We start from the raw sequence: 21,228 nt of genomic DNA, 5'->3' as shown, positions 1-21,228 counted from the left end.
TTCTGTTAATTTCATTGTAGACGCACTGGAGAATTTCTCGTTCAAATTGTTTCAGCCGTAAGTATATGGTCATGACTGGGTGTGAAAGCCAATATGATTAGCTTGTCTATTAATTAATCAAAACTAGAAATTATTGCGTACAAGATCTAGGATAAACTGGTACTCAATTTCTCGTTAATCTGAAGTTACGAACAGGTTATATGTTTTTGAGTGGTGGACGGATCAATATTAAGGTTAAGTCCTAGTTGACACTGTGTCAGATCAGGACCAAAGTGAGATTCCTTGTGTTTAAGCTTTATTAACGTTTAATTAATGGCTGAATAGGCTGCTAAAGATTTGATCAAAAGCCTGAGTTAACTTTGAAGTAGGTACAGAAGTTAAAAGGATCGCCAGTTCTTGAACAATTAATAATTGACTAGTAAATTGCGGGCGGGAACTACATATAACGAGAAATTATAATTAATTGGTACTGCAAGCTTATTTGTAGCATAATTATTGATTTCGTACCTTTACAATCAAAGTTAACCACTTCAGGTAACTTCTACAGGGAATGCTCATATAACAGGTGTTGTATCAAATCAATGCAGTTTGTTGGGTTGATTGGTCTTGGAGAACTGCATCCTACCTTTCATCTTTATTCTTCGTTGTGAAACTCACATCTGTAGTCACAAAAAACTACTTTCCAGTGCTTTTTGATCAAGGCAGCCACAACGAAAGCAGTGGGCATGTACGTGATTAGAATCACGATGCTCAAGTACACAACTCACAGCAGATTTACAGAAAGACACTAAAAACAGATGAAGTGTATCTGTGATTCTCAGTTTCTTTTAGATCACAATCGTTAAAACCACAGTCGAACTAGGTTGGTACAACATGAGTGTGACTGTGTACCTGTACAGCCTGGATGAGTGAAAATCATCAAGAGCCAAATGGAGCTAGAACAAATCGACATCCAACTAAAAGATTCCTGCTTGCTTTAGAGATCAATAAAGTGGAAGCTAGTACCATGTGTTGGTTTGACTGGTAATTGGTCTATTAAGCTGCTGTGGACCTTCAAGATTGTGTGTTTTGAAGTATGGCCAATTTAACCATGTACTGTAGACAGGCCAATTCAAGTCAAATCAATTGTGATGAGAAAAGCCTAACACGACCTTGAGCTAATATTGAAGTGATTAATTGAGTTGAAGTTCAAAGTTTTGATGGAAGTACAAAAGTACATTATAGGAAGGCCTGTTTTGCCCATCAAGTCGACTATGTTGCCAACAATCTTTCTAAAAAGTAGCCTGAGAGCTTTTGATTGATTACTAGACCATATAAGTAGTATAGATCAATCGATCGTTTTCTATACTGAGTTACTCCAGATCTGTCCAGACTCCATATTGCTTTGATCGATCATAAAGCGTGTATAACGCCATAACGCCTGTAAACTGATTTCGGATGTATTGTACACAAGATCTGAAATTTGACTTGTTTCCAAAAGAAAGTAGTACAGGTCATCTAGACTGAATGCTTGATCTGAATAAACTTCACTTCAACACCATACTCCTAGTTTTAGTTCAGACATCGATATTTCACTCACTAGTAGCCGAATACCTAAACTTGAAGGGTAAACCAGTACAAATCATCAACGGGTATTGGTCTAAGGAGTGTATACAAATACACGATGTGTACCTCAACTGATCCGTTTGTAAAGCCTCATTTTGGATACGTCTGGAATCGTGCTGTACTACTCGCGTCAAGATCATATCATGATATCCATCTTTCAGATGTGAATGGTGAACAATAGAGAACAGAGGCACCTTCCAGTGGTTTACTGGTCAAGAACTGGTTGATTTTGTATGTAAGATAGATTACGTGAACTCAGGATTGGTGATATCACTCATTACGCATAGATCTCGCATCGCACTAAAAAAAGCAAACCCTCATAAAAATTTAATTTAAGCGCATGCTGTAGTGGATCTTGTCTTCCGCTAACATCCAGTCATGCATCCTGCTGCAGTACCCCTTGATCGAAAGTGAAATCCGTATCTTTCTTGGTGGAGTTTTGAATAAGGTTTGATGCATACTAGTGCACAAGTGTGTCATTTCACCACATTGAGACAATCATGCTTCCCAAACTTCAAGCTCGTTCTGTTCCTTTTGTTTCAACTTTGCATGTTACTCAAAAGTTTGAGATGCACACTTAGACATAAACTTGAACGGATGTGTATGTACAAGAAGGCGATTCATATTTGAATGAAGACCAAACTGAAAAAAGAATAGGTATAAATATCCTATATATATACTTGTAAAAAGCCGCTAATTACGCTGGCGTGGGATAGCAGGTGCTAAATTTACCTTTTCTTAACAAAATTAGTTGCTCAGGTTGCTAGTTTGTCAAACAGCCTTAACGTATCCTTAAGCTTCCTGATCTCATAGTTCATCCAAAGTATTGAAAGAAGAAATAATTCAAATTATAACAGTTTTAGATTGCTTTGAGAACATCTAGGAATCGATTTCAATATTGATCGTCACAATCGTCTTTCAAGATTAGATTCAGTCAAGACCATCATCAATTTCTTATATAAGTCAAAAGCTCATCTATATTTTCAGTTGCTCATTAATACTTTTACATCAGATCTGCTCTACAATTTTGCTGTTGATACTTATAAATAAGATAAAAATATCCAACATCGCCACATTTTGTTCTTTTAAATTTATATCTGTTGACTTGATTGCTTCTAGTATATCACCTTGAATTCAAATTATCTTTATATAAGGACAGATTTTGACTTAAGATCACAAGAGTAACAAACTTCACTTGCAGAACTATAATTATCAAAACCGGAAGCCATCAATTTATCAAGCTGCCATCATACTTGAATGAACTCCAGATTATTAGACAGTTTTAAAATTTATAATGCCAGATCAACAACTGTTTAATGCTAGTGAAAAAAAAGTTAAACTACCATCCATCAAGGAATTAACTATTGGATTACCAAATAATGAACAAGCAGCACCACATTTACAAACTCAACCTGCTCATTATCAAGTTAGACATCATTCTTTAGGTAGTGGTTCATCAAGCACATCACCTCAACAAGTCTATTACAATGTTAATAATCTCAACTCACAACCAGCTGTCTTATTACCAGCTACTAATATGTCTACAAATTCATCAATATCATCAGCTTCTTCATCCATAATAGATAGTGATCGTTTTAACTCAAGAAAATCATCAATAACAACATCAGTTACACCTCCATATCAATCAACATCTAATTTCACAACTACTCCAAACTCAGCAAACTACATTGTTGGAAACCCACAATATGATATGTTGAATTATAAGATACAACAAACTCATCCAGTGAACCCATTCGAACATATAAGTACTTCACCATATTCTTATCAACAACCACAATTACAAGCTGCACAATTACAACATCAACATATACCATCTTCTCAGCCAAAGAAGAAGAGACCAAGAAGAAAAGCAAATGAAATGGAAAGATTATATGCATGTAATTGGAAGAATTGTAAAAATTCTTATGGAACTTTAAACCATCTTAATGCTCATATCACATTTAAAAGACATGGACCAAAGAGAAAACCAGAAGAATTCAAACAAATTAGAGAATTATATAAACTGAAGAAGACTAAATTAGAGAAAGCTAAACAAGAATTAGCAAAAGGTCATGGTAATGATGATGATCAATCCGAAAGTACTACAAGTGATGAAAACATTAAATTATTGGCAAATTTAAGTGAAAGTTTTTTCGATGGTAGAAATCCAAAACATATTCCAAATAGTGAAAAAATTGCAGAATTGCCTATTTTCCATCAACAACGAGGTTATAATGGATATGGTCGTCATAGCTATACTTTAAAGCAAGCTGGTAATGATAATGATAATGATATTAGTATTAGTGCCGAATAATTTTTAATAAAAAAGACTGGTTCTTTGGGGATCATGGTTAACGGGAACTATGGTCATGGTTTATTTATATGTGTGTTTCAATAGGTATTAATGATTTCATGAGTTTATGAGAGTAAGTGTGTGTCTGTTGTATTTGTTTGCCGTTATGTTAAGGGTTCAATTTTTAATGGTAATTTTTTTTAATGCTTATCGATGTTAGGTCCATTCCCTACGATTTTTGTCCAAATTGCATGTTGACTTGAATATAATTGTTTCATAATCTCATGGTTTGTTGTAATTTTTTTCCTCGTGCTAATTCCGCAAGTGTGCTGCTAGACAGCCATTTGTTGTAAACTTGCTCATCATATCTACATGGCAAAAATTTCATATACGTTGTTTGTATTGATAAAAAACCCTATTGTAGACAAAAAGTACACACATAATTTAATTAAAGAAAGAAAACAATAGGTCATATAAAAATTCAAAAATAAGAGTTTCAATAAAAAATTCGAAAAACCACTAATGTTTAAACAAATTTGAACATCTAAAAGTCATCAAATTTGCGAATGCGAATAGGAACAACCAATTCACATGATTGACCATTCTTGAAAACAACATTCACATTGATGCAATAAACTCTTGATAATAAACAACCTTGGAAATTTGGAACTAAAGTTTCAGAAATGTTGTCTTTAAAATTCAAAGATAAATCAATATTTTTTTCCCAAACATTTGGATCATCAGAATGTTTCCAATCATTTTGTTTGTCATTCGTTGAATAATCGAAAACAGCCAATTGATGTTTTTCAACTTGAATGTCTTTCATTGATTTGATATCTAACAAGATTTCAGTGTCCAAATGATCATTAATACTTAGTGAATTTGATTCAAACTTTGATTCTAATTCATTGTACGTATCAAAATATTTTTCAAACTTGGTTTTCAATTTGTTGAAATCTTTTGAAGCAAATAAATCTGAAGACAATTTAATTGGAATTGAACTTGATGAAAAAATATTCATAACAATTAATGAAGGTTTGATTGATTTGATTTCAGGTGGAATTAAATCCATTGAATGATCAGATGGTAAAAAGTTGAACTGTAATTTTAATGAAGAAAGTTTTCTCTTTTCATTCATTGATAATGAAGAAGATAATGAATCATAATTCTTGTAACCAGCTTCGGATAAGTTGGAGATTTCATTAGTTTTTCTTAAATGTGGTGGTGATCTATAAGGTAAGCCATCTTTTGGAACACTTGTAGAAACAGTAATTAATCCACTTTTAGTTGAATCAACAGAGGATTTCTTGCCACCTTTCAATTTTCTTAAAAAACTTGAAGTTACAGAACCATTCATCAAATAAGTTAATTGAGTTTCAACTTTGGGTTCATCATTGTAACCACCAAGACTTTTGTTTCTTAATGGGAACTTGAAATCTTGAATTGAAGCAGCAGATGAAGAATTCATACCTAATTGTTGAATTTTAACATCATCATCACCATAACGATCTTTTTCACCTTCAATTTTCAATTTCAGGGCATCATTAGCAATCTTAAATTCATGTTCAATATTTTCACAAATCAAATTCAAACCAGTTTTAGAAGAATATAAAGGAACAGCAAAGCCAAATGGAATAAAACGCAAAGAATATTCTTGGTCTTTCAAAACACTCAATTTTGTTGGATGTCTAGGAGATACACCAATCAATCTAGCATTAATACCATAACTAACAGATAAATTTGGTTGTGAAAGATCATTTGTCATAAGTGGTGAACCTCGTGAGCCCAAATGACCATAATGGGTAACAGGGTTGATGTCAATATCAGCATTTTTGTGCTTTCTTTTAACAGTATCAACACCAAAACTTGGAGGTAGTAAAGTATGAACTTCATGTTGATGACGACAAACATTATCTAATAAATTGTATGGGAACTTGAAGGTAAAGAACTTTTTATATTTTGTATGAGGTTCAAGAATTCTATCATTTCTTAAACCTAAGATACAACCTTCACTATCTTTTGAAAGAGCTTCAAATGAAATATTAGAAGATGGTGAAATACAACCAGAAGACCAACTAGCACTTAAATCAACCATTGTTAAGAATCTTTTGACAATTTGTTTTCTATTTTTTTCATCAATAATTGAAGTGTAACCTTCTAAAGTAACATGGAACATTTGAAATTCAAGAGGTTCATCTGATGTATTTTGAACAACGACATAACCATGAACAACATCTCCAGAAGTGTATTCTTTCAACATTGATTCCATTTCAGGTTTTTGATTTGGACAAGGAACATCTTTAGTAACAAAAACATCAACTTTGATATCAAATGAATCATAATTTGGCAAAGTATGAGCCTTATCAATGATATTTCTTTCAATTTCTTGATCGAAAGTTGCATCAGCAGGATGTGTATCAGGAGTAGCAGGGGGAGGGGACGGGGTAGCAGGAGCATAAACAGGAGCAGTATCAGAAACAGAGGAGCAAGGGACCGAATAAGAGGAAGCAGCAGCAGTAGATGTGGTTGAAATAGCAGGAGTGACCAAGGCAGGAGAAGAGAAAAAATCATCATTCACATTATCAAAATCATTTGAAGCTGAGGAGGAAATCCCTGGAGTCAAAGCAGACTCTGACCCGATAGATGAAGCGGCATAATTTGGGGCATCAATCTTGTGGAAGTAATCAGGAGGGAAATCATTTGGATTTTCAAAAGAACCATTTGGAGCAGAATACTGGAATGAATGATACATTTCAAAAGAAGGTAAAACATCGAAAACCAATTGATTTTGAGTCTTAATATCTAATTGATGATCATTGAAATTTTCAGCAAAACCAGTATAAACCCTATTATAATCCAAATTATCAACATCAGCATTCAATTTTGACAAAATTTTTTGGGAATTTTTTTTCTCTTTCAACAAAGCGTTTGAATAATCAATTCTTTCTTCACCTTGATAGTCAAAACCTAAATAACCATTATCATAAGATAAATTAGCAGCATAATCATTATTCAAACCAAGCTCATTAGTCTGGAGAATGGTAGAAGTGGAATTGGATCCACTGTGATGGTTTGAACCATTCTCAAGACAGCGTAACGTGTTGTGAATTGCATTGTAATTGTTTGTATTTAAAGTTGAATTAGACGAATTTCTCGTAGGAGATATAGATGGATTATCAGGAGAACTTGAGGACCCTGAAGTAACGTTAAAGTTGAAGTTTGTTGAGTTGTTGTTGTAGCTCAAAATGTGACTTTTGTTGGTGGCTTGTTTGACGTACGGTGGTTCTTCTCTAGTTAAGTAAAAGTACCAAGTGTACGATCTAAACTAATTTCTTTAGTGTTGACCTTGTTGGATATGTGTAGCTCTTTTAGTATCAATCTGTGAACAACCGCTGTGTGTGATTCAAAGATGTAATATAATAGTAGTCAGATAAAAGAAATAGTGCCTTGAAGAGTTTAGAAAAGAAGCTATGAGTAAAAGGGAAAATCTACATGTTTTTATAATTTCAGTTGTACTTAGCCGCTGAAGGAAAAAAATGGTGAAAAAAATTATGGTGAAAAAATAAAATAAACACAGTTACGAGCATTCTGCAGCTGATAGATAACAGGATCACAGAGGCCCACTAAAATGGGAAGCACAGCTAATTAACAAGGGCGAGGAAATGAATGGCTGAACTTACATGACCATTGATTCTATCATCAGCCATCAATTGAACGGTCTGGCCTCGTCCTGGTGTTTTATCAAATCTGAGTTTGTGTTGATGTGAAACGTTAAATAAAGCTACAAAAGAAGGAGATAAACCTTTTAAAGGAAAGATCGACCCATGCAAAAAGGTTTCTTTGCTCATGCACAGCCATTTCCTTTTCCTGTTTAGCTTTTGCAGGGGTGTAGTTGTACACAGAAGCTAGAACTTCGACTCTCGAGGAAATGGTAATATTCGATGCAAAAGCTGCTGTAATTTGTGCAACTCAAGTGGTCATTGGTTAACATCATCTTCGCAGAATTGATAGCCAGTTTTGGGCTTTCTAATTGGAAGGTTTTGCGGCCAGCCAGAGTCTAGACTTTGGTGTTCATAGATAGCTAAATCTGTGACGCATGTTCAGATTTGATAACTAAGCGCAAGAGTGAACTCAGTCCGCCGATACAACAGCTTAATTCCATCACACGTTCACAGCACAAATTATCGAACACACAAGCAGCTCAGAGTTCCGTAGAAATATTTAGAATCCTTCAAAGGCTTGATTGATTATAGTAATTATATAGAAATACTATATCGATCTCATCGAAGATGTTTAGTTGTGTTAGCTTGCACTAGAACGTTAATATAGCGGCGCCTTTATATATGATATTTGGATCTAAGTTCATGGATTTCTCAGCTCTCCTATATTGCCATAAGGATCAATTTGCAGTTGGCGACTCGTGATCATATTAATTAAATGGGTAGCAGCTTAATTGATTATGAATACCAGTTGATTGTTCTTCGATAGCTTATAGTACGTCAAATTCAATCAGTACTTAACGAACAGATGAGAGCTCCATTGTCTTTCTAAGTTCTTATAATAACTAAAGATCCAGCCAGCTGATTTGTATAATCATAAATCATGACTTGCTCACTCCTTTAAAAACGTAACAAACTTCATTTCTAGATATTTGAATACATTTAAATGTGAAGACGTCGTTCATATTTTCAGTGTCTCTTCAGGTGTAAGTATTTCACAAAAAACTCTTCAGTTTCCTAATTAAGCATCATCCCAATTTGGAAGCCAACGATGGTTATTCTCGCGGCCCTCAAAAAAATTAAAAAAAAAACGCAAAAAAAAAAAAAAAAAAACTTCACGTTCTTCAAACAATCTTTTACAACATCACGAGAACATTTGATTTCAACAACTCGTTATCACAAACTTCTTTATCAAGACTGATATCACTAATTTACCCGATAATACGCGTGAATATTTACAAATCAACACCATATTATCATCATTAAAGTACCTGTCAAGTTATAGAGATCTTTTGTTTTTCTTTTTAAATTAAAAAAAAAAATTCAAATAACAACATCGCGACTTGCACTACACTAGTGATAAGAGAGAACAAAATTAAATGTCAATATAGCACTGAAAAGAAAGAAATATAATGGCTAAGAAATTATCGGAAGGTAGAAAAGCTGGTAGTGGTAGAAAACCAGGTACAGCAAAGACATTAGCTGAAGGAAGAAAAGTTGGAAGTGGTCGTAAGAAAGGTTCTGGTGGGAAAACTATTGGTAAAACTTTAGCTGAAGGCAGAAAAGCTGGTTCTGGTCGCAAGAAGGGCAGTAAAGGTACTCCAAAATCTGATGATGCTAACTCAACACATTCAGATGATTCAAGCTTATTATCGAATTTAAATGACGTCCAACATCAACAACAGCAGCAACAAATTCAACAGGCTCAAGCTCAACAACACCAACATGGTCATCATCAACTTTTGACTCATCAAGATTTGATAAATAACCAACACCAACAACAAGTACCAAATCTATCAAATTACCACCCACAATTGGCACAACAGAGCTATTTGAATTCAATTCATTTTATTCAAAACCAAGATCATAATCAACAACATCAACCTCAAGGACAGAATCAATTTCCATCATTGGCAAATTTCCAACAACATCATCAACCTCATCAAATATTAAATGCTCAACAACAAGTACAGGCTCAAAGTCCAACCCAAGTACAACAAAGAATAGCACAAGATGATCGTATGAAGTATAATGATATAAAGTTGATTATCAATGATTTGAATAGTAAAAATACTATTGAAAATGCAATTTTACCATTCAATAGAAGCCGACAAGACTAGGAAATGGAAAACGCTGGAAGGAGTTAATAATTTGTATTCTTAATGTAATATTGTATTAATATGGAAGGAGATCTGGGTATGTTGTTTGCCCTTGTAGATGGATACATGTTATCCTCTTGGAAGTTAGATGACCAGTGAACATCACTACATTCAAGCATTCGTGATGGTGTTGATATTTGACCTGTTGGAGACTGAACGTACATACAGCATTATTGGTAAACTGCAAGGTCAACTATCAGGTCAACCATCAGGTAGACTATCACCTTGAGCTATATGAAGAGTGAATACATAAGACAAGATTTCGACATTTCAATCAGATGAACTTGACTAGATGTTTAGATTCTGTCCAAGGTATCCCAAATTGTATCATTTCATCTCCGATCGTATGGAGTCTGGACTCTGGACCTCATTATGTATCATATAAAAGTTGGTTAGTTGATTAAGGGCTTCATGAGCTGGTTACAGAATCAGAAGTCAATTATGGACACTAGTGGGATGGAGATGACTTTTGAAACGTTCAAAAGTTCAAGAGTTATTTGATTTAGTAAACTTTGCTAGTTTAGCAATTAGTAATATTCAACCAGTTGATCTGGCAACTGTAGTACGCCTTTGTACGTACTGTAGTTAATATTTTCAGATCTGGATGACTCAGAAAACACGCTGTGAATGTACAACATAAATTGATTAGAGACCATTGAGTCTTGACCATTGACTCGGCGATGATAGTCTGGTTGTCTGTTGCTAGAGAATGGTGTAGAATCTGATCCAATTCATCTGTACATGTTACGCGTTCGCGTTGGCAATATTTCAAACATGTATGTTCTTGGAGGCCTCTGTTAAACCATTTCAACTTTATAAGATGTACACAGGTGTACGCACACCGGGTATGGCTAGCCTGATCAAGACACTACTTCAACAATAGTACAGTGTATCGAAGACATCAATTAGACAACACGAAGCTACAATTTGAATGGTCTTTTGAATATGAAGCAGAGTGGACTACGCCACAAGGATAAAGCGTACGTTTCAACATGCTAAATGCTTCAAAAGAGGATCCAAAAGCGAACTTCAGCTTGATCTAGGAGTCCTAAACACTCAAATTCGAAGCTCAAGAGCACCTAAGTTTCGATTGGATGACTCAAAGCTCACAGCAATAGATGCTTTGTCCATCATCTACACAAGCATTTTGCACTTCGGAAAAGGGCCTGTCTAATTCAAATCAAAACCGAAAGTTTGTATTTTCGCGTTCCAGACTTGTATAAGTCCGTTCATTACCGCTTTAATTTGTATGCATGTACAAAAAATTAACACAAGACGATGAGTCGAAGCTACTAATTAAACGAGTATTGTTGATTCAAACTTATTTGATGCTAGCTTATAAAAACTAGAGCAATAGTGGCAAATGCTGCGAAAGGTATATATTCGTCTACATCCTTATTCATAGCTTCTTAATTGAGATCATAGATCATATTACTGCTCGCCTTCAATAAAAATTTTATTATGCCACCATCTATGAGTACCTCCAATTTTTACCAACCACCTCCAAGCATAAATCGTTCAACTGCTGCTATTATGAAGCTGTCTCAACCTTCTCAATCATCCATCAAAAAATATAAAGTGGAAATCCATTTGAATCAACCTTTAGACCCGCAAGTACAAACATCATCTACACATGTTTATAAACCTGGGGATCTGATAAGTGGTGAACTATTGATGACACCTCCATTGTGTTCCAAGACTGCTAACGATATCAAGTTCAATGAAATCACAATTCAATTGGATTGTAAGGTTATCAACAATGCTGGTGCCGGTACAAAGACATTGTTTTCAATGACAGACAATCCATCAAATATTCCAAGTGCTTTAGTTTCCACAACTTCTTTCCCATTTAATTTCAAATTACCACAAACCTTACTGGATAACACTTGTCCTAACAACATTGAATTGCATCAATCATTACCTCCATCTTATGGATCTCCAAGATTATGTTCATTGGTTTTTTCTGCTACTGAGAATGCAGGTTCAACACCTTCAGAGTGTCCAATGTATGATGTTTTCAAGTCCTTGCCATTCAATAGATTATGTGTTGTCTATCATATAACAGCAACTGTTGCTCAAAAGATCTCATCTAGTCAAGATTCCTTCATCTTATTTAAAAGAATATTAGATATCCCTGTTCAAAATCAATTCCAACAAATACCTACAAATCTTTCACAAACTTCTTATGACATAGCTAACCATTATTCATGCTCTGAGCTTGATGAAAACCAAAACCTAAAGGTATTGAACTCAACAATATTGAAATCAAATAAAATTGCAATAGGTACATTGTCCTCCTCAGCCAACTTTCCCCCATCAATATCATTATCACAGTTTCAACATCAACCAATTCATATTAACCTCAAATTCAACCCAAGTATAGGACCCACGCCTGCTTTGAATCTCAAATACACAGCGGAACTGACCCAATATGCCATACAAACAAGCAGTTGTTCACCTTCTACTGCTAATCCTCAGCCAATACCAGAAACTTACAAAGTAACAAAGACAGGTAATAAGAGAAAAGTTGTTGAAAAGGTTCAAAGTATAGAATGTGGTGTGTTTGATCTAGATGATTGGATTCCTGATTATGATGATCAAAATATTTTGGTGAAGAATCTCAACATTCAGATACCAAACCTTGCCAGAACTAAGATGCAGCCAACTTTCCATACCTGTACTTTACAAAACGTTTTCATATTGGTATTAAAGATATTCAATAATGACCAAGAAGAAATTGTTCCAAAGGGTGGTGAAAAATCTGGATCTTCGTTGTTCAATAAGATGGGTTTATCCAAAAGTCCTAATACACCTAAGGCTACTGTCCAGGGGACTGAGACTCTAAAGATAGAGATTCCAATTACAATTTTATCTTGATTAGATTTAATATAACCAGTTTGTTTTGTTAAAATCTTTTGTAAATTCGAGCTCTGTATACTTTTATCAAATTCGAGGGCATTGATCCCGGAAGTGTTCAAGATGCTGTTTTCCGCGAAAATCGCCATCAAACGTTCTTTGGACTTCGAATCGAAACGACAACGAATTCAACTTGGAAATTAAACTTATAAACACCACCCAAACGTTTTGAAATCACTGATACACAATGGCAGAATCAAACGAAATCACAGTCCATATAAAGTGGGTCATTACTCTAGCTATTACAAAAGGCATTATTGGCCTTATGTATGATTTACGGGACATTAATACTAACATAACAAAAAGATCCTCAGTAGATAAGAAATATGAATTCACAATCCCACTAACGATAACTGTTATTGAATTAAAGGATAAAATTGCTGCTGAATCTGATATTCCAGCGGATAGACAACGTTTGATTTATTCAGGTCGTGTTTTAAAAGATCCAGATACGTTGGAAACTTATAAAATCAAAACTGGACATACTATACATTTAGTTAAAAGTGCAGGCGCAAAACAATCAACTCCTTCAGCTTCAAGTGCTTCAACATCCAACTCACCAGCTCCAAGCTCTACCAATCAAACCCAATCTGTTCCTTCAAACATTGCGTCCGGTCAAGGTTCTTTCAATCCATTAGCTGATCTAACAGGTGCTCGTTATGCTGGGCTAGCTCAATTACCATCAGAAAGTTTATTCGGTCCAGATGGTGGTATGGGTGCATTACCAAATGAGGATGAATTGGAAAGAATGATGGAAAACCCAATGATGCAACAAAGTATGAATGAAATGTTGAGAAATCCTCAAATGATGGATTATATCATTAATCAAAGTCCACAATTACGTGAAATGGGTCCTCAAGTTCGTGAAATGATGCAAAGTGATCAATTTAGACAAATGCTAACCAATCCTCAAATGATGAGACAAATGAGAGAAATGCAAAGAATGTTTGGTGGCCAACCTCAACAACAACAACAATCTTTCCCAGCTCCTGGTGCTAATCCAACTACTGAATCAACAGAATCTACTGAAACTAACAGAGACGCAACTGCTACAAATAGTACTGGTGCAGGTGCTGCTGCTAACCCATTTGCTGCCATGTTCCCAGGTGGTGCTCCTCCAGTCAATCCATTCTCATTATTTGGTAATCCAGGTGGTCAAAACAACTCTGGTGCTCCAGCTTTTGATCCAGCTTTATTACAATCAATACTCGGAGGTGGTGGTCCATTTGGTGGTGCAGGTGCTGCTCCACAACAAGAAGATAACAGACCACCAGAAGAAAGATATGAAAGTCAATTAAGACAATTGAACGATATGGGATTCAGTGACTTTGACAGAAATGTTCGTGCTTTGAGAAGAAGTGGTGGTAGTGTTCAAGGTGCTGTTGAAGCCTTGCTTTCAGATATCTAGATTTTATTAATAATAGTGATCTGTATAATTAGTTGTTGAACAGAGCTTCCCTTTTTAATGAATAGTAACTTTGCGGTTCACTAGAGATCTGTAGACTAGTCGCTAGACCCTGGACTAGTCGTGGGGCTCAGTCCCCAGATTTTGTTTTTCGTGGTTCAAAGAAAAAAACCAAAGTCGAAAATACATGTAAACATCAAATTATAAGACATCATCACACTTCAACACATTATAACACAATCATAGGCATAAATGACTACCATAGAGAGCTCGGAGTCGGTGGAAGCTGCTCCCAATAAAAGTGATGACGTGGTGAAACAAAATGATCAAGAACAACTCCCGCAGCTTTCAACCAAAATAAGGAATGACTGTTTGGATCCTATGGAGCTTTTAACACAACGAGCAATTGCTATCCAATTGAAATCATTAAATATAGATTTCACCGACAGTGCATTAGAGGATTTATTTGATTTGGTAACAACATATATGCATGGGCTACTAGAAGGTTTACAAAAAATTACTCAAACACAAAGAAGGTCCAAAGCGTCGCCGAAAGATTTAAAGTTGTTGTTACGAGAACACAATATATCAACAGGTGAATTAGAAGATGAGTTCATACGTTACAAGAAAGATAGCTCTGAAATCTTGAATGCTAAGAAAGAATTGGAAACTGCTGCAAAGGAAACTTTCGAAAATACAACAGATGACATTGATCCTCAAGATCCATCCTTTGTATTCTTTGCAGTTGATCAAGATTTGACCAAATTAATCCCACCACAACACAAAAGAATCAAGTCCATACCCCGTTGGCTTCCAGAATTCCCACCTGATCATACATATAGAAGAACACCAAAGTATTTGGATAGACTCACGGACCAAAAAGTGGTTAGACAGAAAGTTGTTGAAGAGAGTAAACTCGGAGAACAAGCCTTGGAAAACTTGATCAAATACGGAAAAAAAATCAGCGCTGGCGAGGATGATAATGACGTTGACAATGATGAAGAGTTGTTGGATACTGAAGAATCTCCAAAGGCTGATCAATTAATCAAAGAAAAGACACCAACCGTGGAAGGTGAAAAGGTAGATATTTGGTCAGCTAACGAAAAGAAATTTGATATTCAAAAATATGCTGCAGCTAGAATCAAATTTTATAAAGATAAAGAAGAAAAGAAGGCACAAAAATTAAAAAGCATTGATCGTGAATATTTTGATATAGTTGCAAAATTGTCTGCATATGGTCCTGATGATACTAATGAATCCGTATCACCTGAACTATATCTTGAGAAGGAGTTCAAGCGTACATTGCATTCATTGAAATCATTGAAAAGAAAAAAGGCCAAAAGACAAATCGAAAGAGAAAGATTACAAGAAGAAGAAGATAGAAAAAGAGATGAACTTAAAGCACAACGACCTGTTGATTTCAATGATTTTGACAACTTTGACAATTTTGATAACTTTGAAAACTTTGACACATTCGGATCTAATAATGAAACTGGAATAGGCGGTGATGATGAAATTCACTTTGAAGGTGTTGATGTCGAGGAGGAACCTAAATCAAATGGTGTTAGTAAGGATTTGACTGAAGAACAACTCAACACAGTTGAACCGCAAGATAACAATGACTTAACCGGTGAAGCTCCAGAAACTGACCCAACGATTGATATCATACAAAATCCAGAATCTGAAGAGGTACAACAAAGTCCGCAGGCTGATACTACGCAGAATCCAGAATCTGAAGAGACACAACAAAGTCTACAGGTTGGTAATGGGCCTTCAGAAGCACAAACCATAGCTGCTCCACCAACCAGCTCGGGTCTTGAAACCACCAATAATGACGATGAAGATCAAGATGAGGATGAAGACATGTTTGATGATGTTCCAATTGGCTGATTTATTCTCCATCAATAAAGCACATAACTACTTGTAATTTTTGTAGCATCATTTAAGCGAACGATGCCATTCAACATCCAAACACCCCGGAGCAAAACTCAGGCAAAAAAAAGCTGTTACCACAGATATTACAACATAAACAAAAGTTAGGCACATACACAAACCAACAGACTGTCCACAAACTACCACTCTCAATCTCACTACAAGCACCACAATTTGAAGCAATAAGATTTATGCCTTTTTCATTTCTCGAAAATGACCGAAACAACAGCCATAAAGTTGCCCGAGTCAACACCTTTCCCAGTTAAGGTTGTCTCCGTACTCATCGCTAAGGGCGAAACTATTTCTAAACATCAACAAATCATACGGTACACATATTGGGAGTTTCAAGATGCTCCAGAAGGTTCTTATGAGTATGAGAATGACAATCAATCTTACAAACCAAAGAAAAAAGTCCGGGTAGATCTAATTGGATCTTTTGAATCTCCTATAAACGGTGAAGTTGATGAAGTTCTCATCAAGAAAGGCGAGGAAATTTTATCTGCAGATCAGGAAATTGCTAAAATTGTCGAACCGTGCTCTCATCCAATCCAGTATGGTGGATTATGTGCACTTTGTGGAAAATCATTAGACGAGGAAGCTGATTATTCTGGTTACAAGTATGAAGATCGTGCGCCAATTTCAATGTCTCATGGTACAAGTAATTTAAAAATTTCCAAAAATGAAGCTGAAAAAGTTGAAGAACTTATGACGAAGAACATGATCAAAGAAAAGAAATTGATTTTAGTTGTGGATCTTGACCAAACTGTCATTCACGCCACTGTGGACCCAACTATAGGGGAATGGATGAGAGATCCAAAGAATCCAAATTATCCATCCTTGAAGGATGTTCAAACATTTTCATTGGAAGAAGAACCAATACTGCCACCAAATTATAGCGGTCCAAGACCTCCAACTCATACAAGATGGTACTATGTGAAGTTGAGACCTGGTTTAGAAGAGTTCCTCAAAAAGATTTCCAAAATTTACGAATTACATATTTATACAATGGGTACTAGAGCTTACGCTAAATCAATAGCAAAGATTATAGATCCTGAAGGTGAATATTTTGCAGATAGAATATTATCAAGAGATGAAAGCGGTTCTTTAACTCAAAAGTCACTAGAGAGATTGTTTCCAACTGATACATCAATGGTCGTTATTATTGATGATAGAGGGGATGTCTGGAATTGGAGTGATCATTTGATAAAAGTAGTACCTTTTGATTTCTTTGTGGGTATTGGTGATATCAACTCAAACTTTTTACCTAGACAGAGGTCATTATTAGGTCCAACTAAAAGACGTGGATCAATTGCCAAATTGGAGGAAGAATTAATTGAAAAATCTCAAAATACAGAAAATACTAAAGAGCTAGAAAACTTAGAACGTAAAATTGAAGAAATTAGAGAAGAGCATCAATCAAAACAAGATAAAGATGAAGAAGTTGAATTAACTGAAGAGCAAAATGCAGAATTAATGGCTGCACGTTCATCGGAAAGAGAAGCCTCCTTGGAGCAACAGAAATCTGATAGACCACTAGCAAAGCTTCAAAAGAACCTTGATAAGTTAGCAGAGGTGAAAGAGAATCATGGTATGGAGAGGTTATTATATGATGACGATGATGAATTGGTTGGTTTGGAACAGGCATTGGTTGACATCCACAAAGAGTTTTATGAGACTTTAGAGCAAAAGAAGATACACCCAGATATTCAAGTTTTATTACCACGCATGAAACAAAAGGTTTTTGAAGGTTTAACATTTGTCTTTTCTGGTTTGTTCCCTGTTGGAAATAATATCAATAATGAAAGTATTGTTATATGGGCAAAATCATTTGGTGCAACCATCAGCTCATCGATTGCATATGAAACAACACATGTCATCACAAAGAGTCCACATACCTTAAAAGCACGTCTAGCTAAAACTATGATACCGAGTGTTAAAATTGTTCATCCAAATTGGTTGTTTGACAGTATGTCAAATTGGAGACGTTCACCAGAAGATGAATTTGAAATTAAAATCCAGAAAAATCTTTCTCAGAAAGAAGTTGATGCTTACAAGGAGAAACTTGCAGAACAAGAATCGAAAGCCAAAGAAAATGGTGAGATTGAAGAACTCCTTGAGAAAGAAGGCGATCTCTTGGGAGGTGATATGAACTGGTTGGATATTGATGAAGAAGTTGAAGAGTTTTTGAATTCAGATAGCGAGGATGAAGAAGAGGAGAATAATGGAGGATCTAATAAGCGTGGTCTGGACAGTGATTCTGAAGATGGTGAGATGAAAAGAAGAAAACAAGAGGATGAAGATAATAGTAGCGACGACGATCTTGCAGCCGAATTGATGCTGGGTCTAGATGGAGATGATGAGGATGGTGCTGACGAATAGCTTACGATAATAAACACAATACTGGCTAACTAGGATATATGTAGTGATTTTGGTATTTGTAGGTAATATTCTTTATTACGGTGTTGCCCTGAACCAAAATATTTTTGAGTGTGGAATCAAAAAAGTATAAACATGCCATCTTTGACATCAAAAGTTCATCTTCCAATAACTAACAAAGGACAGAAAATGCCAAAACCAACAATTAATGAGCTCGTTACTCAGTGGCTTGAGGTTGATGTAGTAAGTTACGTTGCTGGAAAGATATAATTTTCCTTGACTAACGAAGAAACGCGTTTAGAACCCAGAAACTAGACAGGAAATCTTAGATCTACAACAAGCTGGTAATAATGAAGAGTTAGAAAGAAGATTGAGAACAAGAATCGCATTCGGAACCGCTGGATTGCGGTCAAAGATGGAAGCTGGGTTCAGCCGATTGAATGATGTGACCATTTTACAAGCTTCTCAAGGTTTAGCAGATTATGTTTCTAAATCATCAAAACTATACAACGTTGTTATAGGACATGATCATAGGTTACATTCTAAAAGATTTGCTGAAATAACAACTACTGCTTTCTTACTCCGTGGATTTCAAGTGTTTTATCTTTCTTCCTCAATGAATGGTGGTGATCTTGTTCCAACCCCTTTGGTTCCATTTGCTGTTGATTATTTTAAAGCTGATTGCGGTGTCATGATAACAGCTAGTCATAATCCTGCTCAAGATAATGGCTATAAAGTATACTGGGGTAATGGCTGTCAAATTATACCGCCTCATGATCATGGAATTGCCGAATGTATTCTACAAAATTTAGAGCCTAGAGAACATGCATACAACGTTGAACAAATAATGAGAATTGGTTTGAACAATGGATCTTTGGTATATGCCAAAGAAGAAATTCTAACCGCTTACTTACTACATATCAATGCTACTTTATTGAAGACAAAGGTATCAAATCTTAAATTTATTTATACCCCAATGCATGGTGTTGGTTTGGAAGTGTTGAGCAAAGCTGTTCAATTATTGGGTGTTCGTGATCTACAAACAGTTAAAGAGCAAATGGAACCAGATCCTTATTTTCCAACAGTGAAGTTTCCAAATCCAGAGGAGAAGGGAGCATTGGATCTAGCGATGGCAAAAGCTGATGCACAAGGGATTGATTTAGTTATAGCAAATGATCCTGATGCTGATAGATTTTCTGCAGCAGTTAAAGTTGATGGCAGTTGGAGACAACTTACTGGTAATGAAATTGGATACTTGTTTGCGGATTACATTTATAAAACTTACGAAGGTGAATTATCCAAAGTTTATTTTGTCAACTCAACTGTCTCATCTCAAATGATTAGATCAATGGCCGACAAGCTAGGATTAAATTATGTTGATACATTAACTGGTTTCAAATGGATTGGTAATAAAGCAATTGACTTGGAAAAAGAGGGATATAGCGTTCCATTTGGATTTGAAGAAGCTATTGGTTTCATGTTTTCTGGTATTCACGATAAAGATGGTATTGCAGCTGCTATAGTGTTTTTACAAATGGCACAATCTTGGGCTGATGAAGGCACCAATGCTATAGAAGTTTTGGAAAAAGGTTTCGAAAATTTTGGCTATTATAAGGAATACAATTCATACTATATTGTTCCAGATCTTTCATTAACGAAAACTATTTTTGATAGAATCCGTTATGATTTTAAAGATGAAAAAGATCATTATCCTAAACAAGTTGGGGACTACTCTATTTCATATTGGAGAGACTTAACACAAGGATATGAGTCTGATACGGTTAATAACATCCCAAACTTACCAGTGGACGAATCTTCCCAAATGATCACTGTTCAATTGACAACTGAGAGTAATGTTGAACATATTAGGTTTACAATGAGAGGATCAGGGACGGAGCCTAAGTTGAAAGTCTACATTGAAGCAAGGGCAGAATCGGAGGATCGTTCTGCCTTCCTAGCAAAAGATGTCTGGGATACTCTTCGTAACGAATGGTTCAAGCCTGAAGAAACTGGTCTTTTGGAAAATTGAATTTTGAATGTATGAGTAAAAACTTTTTGAAGCGTAACGGTTCATGCCGATCCTGACTGAAAATTGAAACTAATCAAGCACAGAATCCATAATATTCAAACAAGCAACTTTTAGTAAGTCAAAGACAATCAATACGTACTCTAACAATCCTCAATACTCTATTTAATTGTGACCACCAGCTAAGTTTCACTCTTCGTATTTGCAACGTTAAAATTTTAGGCTGAATTTGAAGATCAACAAAGCTTTTTTTAATCGCGAAATGGGCAAAAAAAAAAGATCAAAACAATCAGCACCGTCAAGTTCAAAATTTGTCAGGTATTACATAACCAGAATAACCAATTATGCACAATTCATCAATACTCAACATTTCACATCAACTATAAGAAGAATCAAGAATCCACTAATTGTAACATTATATGTATATTAATAGAACATCGGAATTACCTTATATACACACAGTAGAGGATATTCTGTCAGGTTAAAACCACGAATAAAATAAAACAAGTGATCATTAAATCAACATCAACTAGAAACAATGGCTGTCACAAGAAACTCCAATAGAAGAAACACCTCTTCAACCTCTTCAACCTCTTCAACCTCTTCAACAACTAGAGTAACCAAAACCAGAAAACCAGCCAGAAAAACCAAGGCTAATCCTCGTGTTACAGCAATTGAAAACAATATTTCTGCATCACATGCTGCATCAACATCTGAAAACACACCAAACTCAACCACTTCAGAAGAAAATTTTTACAACAAATAGGTAGTTCTAACAAGACTGCATTATACTGCAC

General features: G+C 35.4%; 8 protein-coding genes across 8 annotated transcripts; 7 read left to right on the top strand and 1 right to left on the bottom strand.

Annotated features, from left to right (window-relative positions):
* Nucleotides 1-2,899: 2,899 nt before the first annotated feature.
* Nucleotides 2,900-3,919, top strand: WICANDRAFT_76780 (uncharacterized protein; the record flags this gene model as incomplete). Its single annotated transcript, XM_019184448.1, has 1 exon — nt 2,900-3,919. The coding sequence occupies one exon, from the start codon at nt 2,900-2,902 to the stop codon at nt 3,917-3,919; it is 1,020 nt and encodes a 339-aa protein (XP_019041815.1).
* Nucleotides 3,920-4,442: 523 nt separating this feature from the next.
* On the bottom strand, nt 4,443-7,605 carry WICANDRAFT_60665 (uncharacterized protein; the record flags this gene model as incomplete). Its single annotated transcript, XM_019183031.1, has 2 exons — nt 4,443-6,929; nt 7,579-7,605. 2 exons carry the CDS (start codon nt 7,603-7,605, stop codon nt 4,443-4,445), a joined length of 2,514 nt encoding a protein of 837 aa, XP_019041814.1.
* Nucleotides 7,606-8,711: 1,106 nt separating this feature from the next.
* Nucleotides 8,712-10,135, top strand: DAT1 (Dat1p). Its single transcript, XM_019186144.1, has one exon. It carries the CDS (start codon nt 9,030-9,032, stop codon nt 9,735-9,737), a length of 708 nt encoding a protein of 235 aa, XP_019041813.1. The 5' UTR covers nt 8,712-9,029; the 3' UTR covers nt 9,738-10,135.
* Nucleotides 10,136-12,167: 2,032 nt separating this feature from the next.
* On the top strand, nt 12,168-12,911 carry WICANDRAFT_88278 (uncharacterized protein). Its single transcript, XM_019186143.1, is given in 2 exon segments — nt 12,168-12,684; nt 12,703-12,911. The coding sequence occupies 1 exon segment, from the start codon at nt 12,432-12,434 to the stop codon at nt 12,651-12,653; it is 222 nt and encodes a 73-aa protein (XP_019041812.1). The 5' UTR covers nt 12,168-12,431; the 3' UTR covers nt 12,654-12,684; nt 12,703-12,911.
* A 64-nt stretch (nt 12,912-12,975) lies between these two features.
* On the top strand, nt 12,976-14,091 carry DSK2 (ubiquitin domain-containing protein DSK2; the record flags this gene model as incomplete). The annotated part of the gene is made up of 1 exon (XM_019180555.1): nt 12,976-14,091. A coding segment is annotated over one exon (1,116 nt), but the record flags the coding sequence as incomplete, so codon positions are not given.
* Nucleotides 14,092-14,475: 384 nt separating this feature from the next.
* Nucleotides 14,476-15,045, top strand: TAF8 (Taf8p; the record flags this gene model as incomplete). The annotated part of the gene is made up of 1 exon (XM_019180670.1): nt 14,476-15,045. A coding segment is annotated over one exon (570 nt), but the record flags the coding sequence as incomplete, so codon positions are not given.
* A 1,626-nt stretch (nt 15,046-16,671) lies between these two features.
* On the top strand, nt 16,672-18,497 carry FCP1 (protein serine/threonine phosphatase; the record flags this gene model as incomplete). Its single annotated transcript, XM_019186675.1, has 2 exons — nt 16,672-18,334; nt 18,356-18,497. The coding sequence occupies 2 exons, from the start codon at nt 16,672-16,674 to the stop codon at nt 18,406-18,408; spliced, it is 1,716 nt and encodes a 571-aa protein (XP_019041809.1). The 3' UTR covers nt 18,409-18,497.
* A 91-nt stretch (nt 18,498-18,588) lies between these two features.
* PRM15 (phosphoribomutase PRM15) lies at nt 18,589-20,501 on the top strand. The gene is made up of 2 exons (XM_019182542.1): nt 18,589-18,648; nt 18,707-20,501. Exons 1-2 carry the CDS (start codon nt 18,595-18,597, stop codon nt 20,432-20,434), a joined length of 1,782 nt encoding a protein of 593 aa, XP_019041808.1. The 5' UTR covers nt 18,589-18,594; the 3' UTR covers nt 20,435-20,501.
* Nucleotides 20,502-21,228: the final 727 nt, after the last annotated feature.

The sequence above is a fragment of the Wickerhamomyces anomalus genome, assembly GCF_001661255.1.
Source record: "Wickerhamomyces anomalus NRRL Y-366-8 unplaced genomic scaffold WICANscaffold_1, whole genome shotgun sequence".
In the NCBI taxonomy this organism is placed as follows: domain Eukaryota; kingdom Fungi; phylum Ascomycota; class Saccharomycetes; order Phaffomycetales; family Wickerhamomycetaceae; genus Hansenula; species Hansenula anomala.
This window is presented reverse-complemented; position numbering and strand designations above follow the sequence as displayed.